The 14,831-nt window shown below is 41.0% G+C and overlaps 1 protein-coding gene across 1 annotated transcript in view; it reads right to left on the bottom strand.

Annotated features, from left to right (window-relative positions):
* The window catches only part of PARVA (parvin alpha), a gene marked incomplete at its 3' end in the record, with an annotated part of 149,033 nt that overhangs the window by 21,507 nt on the left and 112,695 nt on the right, over positions 1–14,831 (bottom strand). Inside the window, exon 5 of the mRNA XM_084254500.1 lies at positions 5,416–5,556. Within this exon, the coding sequence (XP_084110626.1) occupies positions 5,416–5,556 (141 nt within the window). The remainder of the gene's footprint in view (positions 1–5,415; positions 5,557–14,831) is intronic.

Raw genomic sequence — 14,831 nt, 5'->3', positions numbered from 1 at the left:
CATCTAAAGAGACATATAGGCCTTTGCTGCTCTTTGCCACTTAAAGAATAGCTGGGAGAGGATGAATATGACCCAGTGGACTTCTATATCTGCTGAGCAACATGCAAGAGGAGGCAGGGCAAGTGTTGGGGTGTGGTTTTCTCAGGACATGAGAGGGAATGAAGCCTGATGGGGTGCACACTGCTCAGGCAGACGGGAGCTGGAGATCTGACATGACAACTGTACCATTCATTTATTGCCTGCCTGACCTTGGGGAGGTCACTCAAGGCCTCTGAGCCACAGTCTATTCATTTTCAGTACCTATGTGGAAGTTCGATTTTAAGAATATCCAGAGTCTCCCCGGTGGCGCAGCGGTTGAGCGCTGGGTTGCGAAGCTGCCCGCAGCCTCTGCCTTCAGGTTCGATACCTGGCTGCTCCCCAGCCACCGGAGGAGGGTCCCACATGGCGCGCAGACCTATCCTGCCGCCCGCTGCTCCCCTCAGCAGTGTACTTCGGTCCTTCTGCCTGCTCTGCTCCCCGCTCTGGCTCTGGTGAATTCTCTCACCCTCCCGCACTTCTGACTGTACCCAGTGCTTGTATAAATAAATAAACAAACAAATAAATAAATTAAAAAAAAAAAGAATATCCAGAGACAGCATAAGCAAAGCTCCAAGCACGAATAGATCCCTTGCAATGGTTGATGTCTTTTGTTCTAATTTATGAGAGGGGATCTGACACTTAGGCAATTAGATAGATCAACTTTACCCCTTCTTTTCCCATAAAAGAAAAGATTTGTCAAATGCTTTGCCTGCCTTCATAGCCTGATCAGCCTCGTGGCTTTTCATTACAGGGGGTATTAAAAAAAAAAAAATGCCCATTTTAGTATGAACTGGCCCCATTACTGGGGTGTGATTCTTTCTGCCCTGGGATTGAGGAGTCTGTTCAAACAGAAGCTTTGAGAAATCACCAGGAAAAGGAAATGATTCAGGCATTGCTTGGGAACTCATTAGAGTTTCTTATTATCACTGCTACTTCAAAGAAGGGTTTCCACTGAGTATGAACAGTGGCTCAAAGACCGCCATCAAACAGCAGATGAGCCGCTCCTGGCTGCTAGCCTTCCAGAAGTTCTCAGTTCTGGGCATTGTCAACTAAGTTCCCACAGGCAGTTTCAAAAAAGGCCCTTGACATGGGACCAAATCCCCTGACATGCTGTGCTCACTGTTGGACAGAAGTAAAATCCAGGTTTGCACTTATCAGAAATGCCACACCATCCAGTCACTGAGGGTTGTAAGGACTTCTGCTACGTCTCCCCTTTTAATGACAAAACATAATGCAGGACACAAAGGTTGTCCTTCATCTCCAGTGGCATGGTGTGCTGCCTTGGTTATCTGCAGGAGAGTCAGAGTTCTATCACAGCAGATGCCAGGCTCCTTCAGGGAGTGCTCTGTCCTCCTGGTAAGCTTTGCAAAAGCAGTAATTTCAATCTCTCACAGACACACACATGCTACATGTATAAAGATGTTAATTATTACATCATGCACTATCATTTAAAAAATTTAGAAAATAGTTATGTCCAAGAGGATGGTTTAGACCTGCAGCTTTCAAATATTTTTTTTATTAACCAGAGAACCCTTTGTTCTAAAAGCTGTTAGGCCAAACAGATGAAAAGGCCACAACTCTCTTCCCTCCTCTCCCCTTTTTTCCCCTCCCCTCCCCTCCCCTCTACTCCAGGCTCCTCTCTTCAATGGCACCTGAGTTTTTCCTTGGGCCAAGGTTGGGTCAAGTATAGCTTAGTAGGTATTACTTGAATAAATTATGGTATATGCACATAATGGAATACTTGCATGCCATGACTATCACTTTTCAGACACTGTAGCTATAAATTATTACTATTACAGTGTTAAAGAGAAATAACAGAAACAATGTAATCCATACACCTATGGATATACACACATGGAAATACAGACATGAACACACATATACACGCATGAATTCACACATACATGCAAACATGCATGTACTGAGGCTAAGACTTGGAAAGGAATATGAAAGTAGTTTTGCTAGAGTGGAAATATACTTGGATTTTTTTCTAGTTCAAAATCCTTACAATAAAAGATGCCTTTTCTTTAGTGAAAAATTCTAACAGGGCACTCTCATCATTGCCATCTTTCAGCAATGCCTCCTGGGAGTTTTCTCCTTGAAGCTAGTCAGAATGCAGTGCCGCTGTGTTCCTGTACTCAAGTCAGAATGGATATGTGCAGAGTCAGGGTAGAGCCAGGGTTCCACTATACAAACTGGGACCCAAAGCTGCTGTGCCAACAGTGTTACTTCAGGGCTGGAAAAATCATTTTCAAGTTGCTGCTAGAAATAGTCTCCAAACATGTCTTGTGGTGAAACCATACATTGATATTTTGGGGGGAGGCAATTTGACAATACAGCTGGTGACCTTAAAAATGTACATATCCTTTGTCGAAAACCATTTCTAGGTGTTTCTCCTAAAGAAGTACTGACAGCTACAGCTATGAGTAGAGGGGAGTTTATCAGGCTGTATTGATATCAGTGAAAAAAGTGAAAAGCAATCTCAAAATTCATCAGTGAAATAAATTATAACACAACCATATACTGTCACATTAATATTAAAAAATGACATAAACCTTTAAAGATCATTAGATATTTTAAGTTTTCTAAACAACATATACAGATAGATCTCATTCTTGTAAAAAATAGAGTATATGCACGTTTACTTATCTCTTACACACACACACACACACACACACGTGCTGGGACACATAGTAAGGCTGAGAATGCCTGTCTCTGGGTGCATGGCTCATGGGGCCAAGCACATAGGCTTGGCGTACAGGCTGTATAATTGAACTCTCTGGGTCTCATCCCCACCTCCATCATTCACCACCTGCGTGGCCTTGGACAAGGACACTCCTTCCGCAGACATTATTGTGCCTAGTATGTGCCAACCACTTTTCCAGATTCTGGGAGATAAAAATTCTTGCCCTCACCAAGCTTTCACTCTGTGTTCCTTATCCTCGATTTTCTCATGTGTAAAATGGAGTAACGGAATTCTTACTTGGCTGGTTGAGTGAGGATTACAAGCTCCAAATATGTAAGTCATTTAGAAGAGTACAAAGCATACAGTAAGCACCATGAATATGTTAGATATTAATAATTTCATTTATTTTCTAAATTTTCAATAATATAAATTATTGTGACTTAATTCAGCAACTCTCCCTGCCACCTTTATCCTGAATGGAAAGATAACAGTCTCAGAAACAGCCAGGAAGATAGCAGAGAGGAGGGGCTGTTTTGCCCTAGGAGTTGTGCCTGCCACATTCCTTGTGGAAGAAACCACTGGAACTTGTAAACAGGCCGCAGGGAGCTTCTTCTCGGTTCTAGAAGTAATTCAAGAGAAGCAAAAAGAGACACAACCGAGGTAGTACCTTCAAGTTGGCACTATCTGAGATTAGCAACAGGCTGGAAAAGATTTTAAAAAGAATCAGCATCAACATAGGGCTAAGTTACCTCTGGGATAATCTACCCCACGAAATAGAAGCAGTGATCAAAAATCATAACACCAAAGACCCCAGGGACTTCAGAGAATAGATATGATACAAGAAAAAGCAACAAAAAAGAGTGTATATGCCTTCATCAAGTAAGAATACGCATTGATATGGACAGCAAAAATGGGCAAAAAATGAAAATAGTCAAGAGTGGTAATATGAGGGATGATTTTATACATTTCCTGTAAGAAGGGAAAGTAAACATGAACCAAACAAGTCATTCAAAGCCACAGAAGATACTGGCTCTGATGTGACTTTAAAACATTTCACTCTGTGATCTCAGCCTTCCCAAATTGGGTTCCCTGATCAGTTGAAAGGTAAAACACCTTTCAATAATTTAGAGGTATTCATGGAGATGGTCACATTCAAAGGAGTAGGAAATAGGACCAAAGGAAACCAAGCAGGGGTCATATCAGAGGATTTTAATGCTTATGACTACTGTGAATTTCCAAAATACAGATGCATTTCCCAAATTAGTGAGCTAGCCATATCCCCCTCCCCCACTGAAGGCTTCTCCGCATTCCTGGCACACAGAATAGCACCTAGGGCCCCTCCTCCTGCCTCAGGAATCTCCCTGTGCTTGGCAAGTAGTGCCCATTCCGAGAGCTGGCCACCGTGCAGGGCAACTTGCTTTACTCTGCAAGCAAAGGTGCAATTATGCTGAAGTGGGTACTTGGCCACATGATTCCCAAGTCAGATGCTAGAAACTTGCTGAGGAGGGTGTGACTGGCAGCTGCCAACTCTCTAAGTTGAGAGGTGAAGGTTCCTTTTTCTTTCCCAAGTTTGAGAGGTATTGTGTTTTTTGTTTGTTTGTTTTTTTGTTTTTAAGATTTATTTTTATGCAAGAGCTGGGGTACAGGCCAGAGGCGTGGGAGGGTGAGAGGATTCACAAGAGAGAGAGAGTGGGGAGCAGAACAGGCAGATGGACCAAAATACACTGCTGAGGGGAGCAGCGGGTGATCAGGAGAGGTCTGCTGTGCCATTTGGGAATCTCCCTAGCGGGCTGGGAATCGAACCTGCACTGCACAGGCTGTGGACAGCTTCACAGCACTGCGCTCAACCTGCTGAGCCACTGGGGAAGCCCAGTATTGTGTTTTTGATGGCAGAGTTCCTGTTGATTTAAGTTGTCTAAGGTGGATGTCATAGGCATAGTACTTAACCCCTTACACTTAAAACACAATCTAGGGTCATTTTTATCTATTACAAAGAACGAAATCACCTTGAACTCCCAAAAGGAAATGTGCTGTTGGTACTGGATTCACATGACCTGCTGATTTCATGTTGATTCTGATATGGACTTGTTAAGTCTGTATTAGACACTTAGGCTCTCAAAGAAGTAAAAGCATGAATGGTTTATACTTTCTGAGATCTGGGTTATAATAGGTGTGAAGGCTGAATTTTAAAATTCTGTTCCATGCCTACAATCTGAGTCATACCTCTGCTTCTTCTGGAAAATGAGATGAGAGGTAGGGCCTGGAGTTTGGAACAGAGTCAAGGCCTTGCTCCCTGCTTCTTACTTGTATGCACCTGGGGATCCCCACCACCCTAGGACTCTCCAAGCTGGAGACTACAGCTGTCTGATTAGGTTGTGTTGGGACTCAGAAGTAGCTCAATAAATGGAAGTTTCCTTTCCCATCCAATCTCAGGTGAGGTTTGCACAGAAAATCTTACAGAAGAGCACATTGGATTCTGACATGTTGTTACCTTTCCCAGTGGTGTGTATGTGTAAGTTCTCTAAGGGCATGCCTTGCTCAGAAATCAATAGGTTTGCACCCACGAGGCCTGCCCAATTTACTGGATGTCTTCCGGGGGAACCCCCATGGTGGGATCATTTAACAGTTCCATTTTCCTTTGTCACACTCACAGTCCACGTTCCACTTGATGCTCCTGGGAGGGAGTTTGAGGGTTTCATTGATCTTCTCCAGGACTGTCTGCAGCTTTTGCTTCTGCGCAATCTCTGACTGGGTGACCTCAGCAACGTTCAGCTTCTCGCTCTCAAGTTTCTCTGGGGTGGTACAAAAGAGAGTCCAGCTGTTACCTTCAGCCACATGACTCATTCATCCATTCCCTCACACATATTCACATACATTTACATATTTACTCCCTCCCTCATTCAACAAATATATGTTGAGCACCTACTATGTGAGGGACACTGCTCTCCCTGTCTGATGGTGGCACTGGTGGCACCAGTATTGTGAAAATCATGTGATGGTGCCTTGATTCCCCAATTTATAAGATCCTAGAACCATAGAAGGGAGCAATTAACTCAGCCTGTGTTTTGTGTTTTCCATCACTGTGGCGTTACCCCTCTTCCGTTCAATTCTGCCTTCTCCAGGGACACCTCTGTGTCCTAACTGGAGAGCCTTCTATGCTTGCCCAGAGCACTAAGTCAGTCCTTCCTGAAGGCATTTTGTACATTCTTGTAATATAATAGGTGCCAAGCAGAATCATATTTTTCTGTTCTAAGAGCTTCTTCCCTTCGAAACCCACCTGGAAGGTAACTTACTTGATATTTCCCAATTCATCACTTTTTTTTTTAAACACATCCCCGAAATTCTGTTGTGTTATAAAATTGATGACTTTCTACAAGTCCTTCTGGCGGGTGGAAGATGTAAGAGTTATCACTTGATCGTATCTCTTTATAATGTGGTCACTAACAAGCCTTTAAGAACACTTTATAAAAGTCCCTCTAAGCAGTAAGAAAGCATTGGGTAACAGTTTAATTGAAGTGCTCTTTTCTTTTTGAGAGGCACTTGTGTAATGCTGTGTTTTAAAACCACCACTTCTTATAGGCAATAGCATAGCCCCTTAATACTTAAAGGCAAAATACAGTTTAATCATTTTTTAGTCTAAATTCATATCTTTAGTATAGAGAATAACTCTGGATTCTCTAATGGCTAGTCCCTAGATCCCCCTAATCCACTCCCATGGCTCATTCAGGACTGACAGAGCTGACACTCTGACACATGTTGAAGATGTCTTTTCTCCTCATTTTTTAAGGGTTGCCATACAAATTAAATTTCACAATATATCAATGCCCTCCCTATTGCTTCCATAATTTATTTTAGTTTTGAGTAGTTCCAGCTTATCCAAATCTTCTTTAAAATAAGATTATCCACTGGAGAGTTTCTCCAAATTCTGTGGATCTAAGAATTCTTTGCAGCACTTCGAAAGGATGACTTCAAGCTATTCTTGTCTATGATGGCTTGAAGCCATCATCCCTTATTTCTAAAGTTCAGGAGTTTAACAAGCTCCTTATATCTAAACATCTTCTTGAATGTTAAACTTTAAAGAGACCTTGTGTATCTTTGCCACTTTCAGACTGTGAATCCTTATCTTGGGTCTTCTTATGGAGAAGTACATGAGAAGTTGTTTTTATCTTACACTGCAGCTATGCCCCTGGCAGAGGCTCCCTGAAGTGCCAGGTTAGGGGAACTTCTAAAGCTTTAGCTTGGCTTGGAGGAAGAGAGCTGTGCTAGATTAGTGATGACTGTTAGAGGAGTGGGCTGGTGAAGGAAGAGGGAGGAGCAGGGTGTGAGAGCCACTTTTTTTGCTAGTTCCGTTGCATTACATCATTGTCTATGAATTTTCATGTTTAAGACCTGCTGCCACTAGCTTTCTTAGAGTGAATGGCTTAGGTCTCCAAGTCTGTTTTCTAGGTCAATAACTTTTTCTTGCACTGCCTTTCTTTGGTTTTCACTTTTAAAAACTGGATTTTACACATTACTTAGTGGAACACTTACTGAATTTCTGCTTCCACCAATATTTTTAAGTAATCCATGATACCAAAATTATAATGCATTCTTTCTAAAATTTAAAAAATCTGTTTTTTTAGCATCTGGCATTGCTCATTCAAGATAAGAGATTTTATGGGTTTGCTTTTTTCCTTTTGCATTATGATTTTTTTTTAACAAAAGATGATGTTTTACTTTTTCCCCACTTTGTTATGCTTTGGGTTTATCTTCTTGCTTTTACTTGCATTGCAGGATATTTTATTGTAGGTACTCACATTGGTATTAAGTGGATATAAGTAGAGATAATATCTTGAAGTGAACCTGATTAACAGATTTAGTGAATCTTCCTGCTCTTTCTCAGTGAAAATGAGATTATAGCATATACATTTTTCTGATAATTTTTTTCTACTCAAACATATTTCATGAGTATTTTTTCTATGTCAATACATAAGGATATAATTCACTTGTTTTGAAAATTGCATATTATTGGACTTCTAACTTATTCAACCATTTCCCTCAGGTTACAGCTACATTTTTCCTATTTGTAAAAAAGTTGCAATAAACATCCTCTATGGGGTGTTTGTGTGTGTCCAATTACTGCTGTTAAGAAGCAAAGCTAATGCTCTACAGATTTTCTTTTTGAATACAGTCATTTAACCAAATCTCCTAATTAGTTTTATTATTGTTTTAGTCTTTAGATTCTCTAGGTATAAATAACACTGTCATCTCTACCTTATAATCTTATTTCAGTTTTTTCTGATATTTTAATATAAAAAATTCTGCTATTCCTACTCTATATTTTTAAAGTAGTCAAAATTTTGAGATGTGCACATAAATAGTAATTTCACTCACTGTTATGAAGGATTTAAGATAATTTCTGCTTTCAAGCCTCCTAGTTTTCCTTTTGGGTTCTTTATTAGGCTAATTTAGCTAGCTCTATGAAAACTTTCTTTTGCTGAAATTTTATTCTTCCAGGAAATTGTTTCTCCCTTGTTTCCATCATTCTATAAATTATTTGTCATTATTTAACTTGCTATAAAGTAGTAGACATGATTTTGAAATATATTATTTAGAAAATTTTCTCAGTTAGGAAAGATTTTGTGAATCTGTTTTTGAAATTAGCATCCACATGTACTTATGGAGAGATTATTTTTAAACAATGAAACAAGTTCTGGAATTTCAAAAAGTTCTGGAATAGCAAGACAGGGCAGCCTAAACTCAATTAGTTTGGTAGAAGAACTGCTCTAATACAATTGCCATAATATAATACTCTATTGATAAAACCACCCTTCAAAAAATAAAAATACAAATTCTAGTGTGATTCCTGAGTTATGAAAAAAAATTGTTTCCAAATATATAGGGAAGGTTAGTTAAAAGTTTTTTTTTTTTTTTTTTTTTTTTTATACAAGCACTGGGTACAGTCAGAAGCATGGGAGGGTGAGAGAATTCACCAGAGCCAGAGCAGGGAGCAGAGCAGGCAGAAGGACTGAAATACACTGCTGAGGGGAGCAGTGGGCGGCAGGAGAGGTCTGCGCGCCATGTGGGACCCTCCTCTGGTGGCCGGGGAGCAGCCGGGGATCGAACCGGCACTGCAGAGGCCGCGGGCAGCATCGCAACCCAGCGCCCAACTGCTGCGCCACCGGGGAGGCCCTTTTTTTTTTTTTTTTTTTAAATTGCATCATGGTCAGAGCATACGGTCTATGTAGTTGTTGAGATTTTCTTTCTGGACACAGTCAAATTTTTGTAAGTGTTCCATGTACAGTCAAAAGAATGAGAATTCTCTTTAGGAGTGTTACCAGTTAACTGTTGTTAAAATCTTCTTTATCCTTAATGAACTTTTTACTTAATGTTTTATTAAGAAAGACATGTAAAATCTGCGATGGCATTATTAAGTTCTTTGTGTATCTGATTGCCATTTTTGAATTTTATATATTTGATGCACAGAATTGTATTAAAAGGTCTGTATTTTTCTAGTAACTTCAGTTTCATTGATATGCAGAGATTCTGTAGTATATGCATTTTATCTTGTCTGATACTAAAATAGTTTTTCCAGCCTTCTCTGCATTAGCATTAGTCTATCTATAAAACTTTCTACTCTTTTTCTTTCACTTTTCTGTATTCTCATGTATTGTACCATTCCTTGTATACAGCAATATTTTGTTTTGTTGTTAGCCTAACAATCTTTGTCTTTTAAAAATTGAAGTATAATTGACATACATTGTATTAGTTTTCTGGAGTATAATATAGTAATTTGATATTCCTGCACAATGCAGAATGTCACCACAATAAGTATTTCCCATTTATTTTTAGCAATTTTTCAAATTTGCAATACTACATTATTGTCCATGAACCTCAGGCTGTACCCTGTATCTCCATGACTTACTTATTTTTAAAACTGAAAATGTATATCTCTAGATCCTATTCATCTATTACACTCATCTCCCAACATCTTTCCTTTCTGGTAAGCACCAGTCTAATCTCTGAATCTAAGACTACTTTTATTTGCTTAGTTTGTAGTAAGATTCTATACATAAGTGAAACCACAAGGTATTTGTTTTTCCCTGTCTCACTTATTTCACTTCCTATAATACCCTCAAGGTCCATCCATGACATTGTAAGGTTTCCTTTTTATGGTTGCATAGTATTCCACTACATACATAGATACACATCATTTAATAACAGTGATGTATTTTGAGCAAAATGTCATTAGGTGATTCTGTTAAGTGATTTTTGTCATGTGAAAGTCATAGAGGATAACTACACAAACTTGGGTGACACAGCCTAATACACACAGAAGTCAGATGTTACAGCTTATATGGACCACCATAGTATGTGCCATCCATTGCCGACTAAAATGACATTAAGTAATGCATGAGTCTACACATCTTTATCCATTCATCTATCTAAACATCTTTATCCATTCATCTGTCAATGGACACTTAAGTGGTTTTTATATCTTGGCTATTGGAAATAATTCTGTAATTAACATAGGGATGCACATATTTTTCCAAATTACTGATTTGATTTTCTTCAGATAAGTACTCAAAAGTGGAATAGTTGGATCATATAGTTATATTTTTAATTTTTTTTCAGGAAAAATACTGTTTTTTAATAATGACTGCATCAATTAACATTCCCATCAACAATATACAAGGGCTACCTTTTCTCCACTTCTTCACCAACATGTCTTTTTTTTTTTTTAATGACAGTCATTCTGATAGATGTGATTTCCCTGATGATTATTGATGTTGAATACCTTTTCATGTCTCAGTCATTTGATTTCTTCGGAAAAATGTTCAGATCCATTTTTAAACCAGACTAGTTTTAGTTAAGTTGTATGAGTTCTCTATATTTTGGATATTAACTGCTTATCTGATACATGATTTGTGAATAGCCTCTCTTCCAGTAGGTTGCCTTTTCATTTTGTCGATATTTTCTTTTTCACGGTGTAGAAACGTTTTAGCTTGATACAGTTCCATTTGTTTATTTTCATTTTTGTTTTCCTTGGTTTTAGAATCAGAGCCAAAAATATCACTAAGATTGATATCAAGGAGCTTACTGGGTCCTAAGAGTTTTGTTACTTTAGGTCTTATATTCAAGTTTTTAATCCATTTTCAGTTGATTGCATGGTATAAGAGATTCAGTTTCATTTTTTTGCATTTGGCTGTCCAGTTTTCCTTACATCATTTATTGACACCATTTATTGTTCTTTCTCTACCTTATATCTTGGTACTGTCATAAATTGATAATGTATGTGTGGGTTTATTTCTGGTTTCTCTACAGCATTCCATTGATCCATGTCTGTTTTTATGTTAGTACCATACTGTTTTGATTAATCAGCATTGTAATAGTTTGAAACCAGGGAGCATGGTATCGTCAGCTTTGTTCTTTTTCAATTTGCTTTGCTTATTATATATATATATAAAATTTAATTTAATTTTATTTTATATACATTTTATTATATATATATTTTATTTTATTTGCTTATTTTTTATATATATATTTTATTGAATTTTAGGATTGATCTATGTGGAAAGAAAGTCATTGGAATTTTGATAGGGATTGCATAAAATCTGTAGAGTGCTGTGAGTAGTGAACTTTTTAACAATATTAATTTAATATTAATTTTTCCAATTCATAAACACAGAATATCTTTCAATTTCTTTTGCCTTCAATTTATTTCATGAATGCCCCATAGTTTTCATTGTGTAGGTCTTTCACATCCTTGGTTAAATTTATGCTTAGTACCATTGATCCTTAATCAACATGGGTGTAGACACCAATATCTTCTGCACCTCCCATATAGTTGAAAAATTCATGTATATCTTTTGACCCCCCCAAAAAAACTTAATTACTGCTATCACCTGGAAGCCTTACAGATAAAAGTTGATTAACACATATATTTTATGTTACATGTTTTATATACTATATTTTTAGAAAAGTAGAGAAATTATGTTAAGAAAATCATAAGGAAGATAAAATACATATCCTGAGCTTATGTTGTCTGTCAATAGGATGAATTTTCTGTCAGTACCTACTTTAAAATTGTCAATGGTGGAGGGGCGGAGCAACATGGCGGCGAGGAGACGCTGCGAGTAAGATCTCCATTAAAAAAAGTTAATAGGGAGGAAAAGCGGCAGGTCCCAGTGAGAACTGGGACACGGAAGATAAACGGACGACTCCAGCAAACTGCCCGAAGAAGAAAGTTGCCATAAAAGAGGACCAGAAGGGAGGGAAGCGCAGAACCCTGCTCCCCTCCCCCGCCCACAGAGGCGGCACTCTCCGACCGGCAGAGAGGAGGGAAACAACAAACCAAAACGGCCAACAAGAAAAACGGACGCAGCAAGTGGGACTGTGAGTGGAAAGGAACTATTTCAGCCACCACACCCCGTGAACGGGAGCTGTGGAGAACCCTGCAGGATCCACCGCGGAGGTGAGCTCCGGGCGCCATTAAAGAGAGCCCCGCCCCCCAGGAGGAGACCAGCACCAGCACACAGCCCCGGCCGCCCGGTAAGCTTGCGCAGAAAGTGGCGAGCTGATCCGGATCAGATCGCAGCTGCCCAGGTCCCTGCGACCTAGGCTTGCGGGGAGACGGCGGAGGCCCTCCCTGAGTGAGCAGGAACAAGGCGCCCAGGCAGGGAAGCGGGATTCAAAAGGCGCCATTCCCGCGCCACTGATCTGGGCTACAGCCCGCGTCCTGGAACTGAGGGCTTTGGAACTGAGACCCGGGGCACGAAATTAGGGGCGTGGGTTCCCCACGACGGTGGGGCACAAGGCAGACACAGCACCCCAAAGCCGTTGAGGTGTACCCTACCATCCCCGCTCTGCCCCCTGTCCCACGGGGTGGAAAATCAGCTCCCCAAGGGCTCTAGGAGAGATCTCTGGCGCCACCTAGCGACTTGAAGCCAGCAGAGGCTCCTGAAGGAGCTACTGGCCAGCTGGGGAGTTAGCCCACACCGGGCCCCTTCCGAACAAGTAGTCTGAGCCCACAGGGAGAGCGAGCACCCACAGCCGGGGCAGACCAGGCGCGCAGAAGAGTGTGCCTGAGACCAGACGCGCAGGGAGTGTGTCCCACATCACCATTTTAGAACAGGGACATTTCTTCAGTAAAGACTACCTGCAGAAGGCTTCCTCAGGAGCCAGAGGTGAGCGGGGGAAGTTCGCCCACGCCAGACCCCCTCTGGCCTGCAGTCCAAGCCCAGAGGGGGAGCAGGAACCCACCGCCGGGGCAGACCAGGCGCACAGGGGAGTGTGTCCCCACATCGGCATTTTAGAACAGGGACCTTTCTCCAGTAAAGACTGCTTGAAACTGACAGATGACTCCTGGAGGAACCAGAGGGGAGCAGAGAAGCCCACCCAAGATGCCGGCCAGTCCCAACAATACAGTGTCCCAACGCATACGGCAAATTAGAAAACAGACAGTAGGGAGGAGAAGAACCACACGCAACCTAGCAACTCTCCAGAGAAAAAGCACACCACAAAAAGAAAACCAGCCCCCAGATTGCAACGACAATAACTTGGAAGAATTTCTGAGCCTTCCAGAAAGAGAATTTAAAATTGCCGTGATTAAAAAACTGACAAGTCATAAAGGAAAACAATGATAAGGGAAAAATAATCAACGATCAGAAGAATGCAATTGAGTCCCTAGAGAGGGAAAACAATGGTCAGAAGAAAGAAATTGAGTCCCTAAAGAGGGAAGTAAAAGAAATGCAGGAGATCAAAGAATTAATGGAAGAACTAAAGAATTCTGGGAAAAGCAATGAAAGCAGAATAGATGAAATGGAAGAACGAATAAGTAATCTTGAAGACACAGAAATAAAAAGAACCAAAACAGAAAAGGAAAGAGAAGTACGAAGGAAAAAGAACAAGGAAAGACTTCGGGAACTATCTGACTCCATGAGGAAAGGAAATATAAGAGTTATAGGAATACCAGAAGGAGAGGAGAGAGACGTAGGAACAGAGAAAATATTCAAAGAGATAATTGAAGAGAACTTCCCAAATGTGAAGAAGGAGCTGAAAATTGATATACAAGAAGCAAGAAGAACACCAAACTTCCACGACGAAAGGAAAAATACAGCAAGACACATAATAGTAAAGCTCCCAAGAATCCAGGACAAGGAAAAAATAATGAAGCTGGCAAGAGGGAAGAAACAGATAACATTCAAAGGAAAGCCAATCAGGCTGACATCAGACTTCTCCGAAGAAACACTACGGGCAAGGAGAGAGTGGAGGGACATAGTCAACAGACTCCAAGAAAACAGATGCCAACCAAGAATACTCTATCCCGCAATGTTGGCGCCTTACCTCGTGGCATCAGGATACTCCCTCTTTCTCTGATTGGCTGTGCTTCTTTTGGCCCAGTGCGCATGACGACCTCCGGCGCACCAAATAAGGGCATGTGCCCTTCCGGGATTAGCCTCTTTTGGCCCAGTGTGCATGACGGCTTTGGCCTGCTTCTTCCGCTTCCGGTCCCCAGCTATAAAGCCCCACCGAAACCGAAAATAAACGAGACCTGCGATAGCTGAACGAAGAGTGCACGTGTCTCCCTCCGTGGTGTACCCCTGTTCTTCAGGTCGCTGCTCTCCCCTCGAGAACCTCGTTGACCAGTCCGCGGGCTCGGACAGGTGGCGCCCAACGTGGGGCTCGAGGTACGAGAGATTTACAGTAGACCCAGACGCGGCGCGCGGCGCGAGTTACTCAGGCCCCGACCCATCCGGCGGGACAGTCATTAGGTAAGTTTTGGCGTCTGAATTGTTTAAAAAAGGGACAGGCATTTAGTGAGCACCAGCTTTATGTTTCCCAACTTAAAGAAGCTCTTAGGACACGCGGAGTTAGGGTTAAGTATAAGGATCTCTTTTCATTTTTTGATTTCGTCCAAGAAACATGCCCGTGGTTCCCTAAAGAGGGAACCATTGATGAAAAACGTTGGAAAAGGGTCGGTGACGCTTTAAACGATTTCTACCGCGTCTTTGGACCTGAAAAAGTCCCTGTGACGGCCTTTTCCTATTGGAACCTCATTAATGATCTTATAGCCAAGCGAGGAAAT

This window comes from Talpa europaea, assembly GCF_964194135.1.
Source record: "Talpa europaea genome assembly, chromosome: 1".
NCBI lineage: Eukaryota > Metazoa > Chordata > Mammalia > Eulipotyphla > Talpidae > Talpa > Talpa europaea.
Note: the sequence above shows the minus strand (reverse complement) of the source record. Positions and strands in the feature narration are given on the sequence as shown.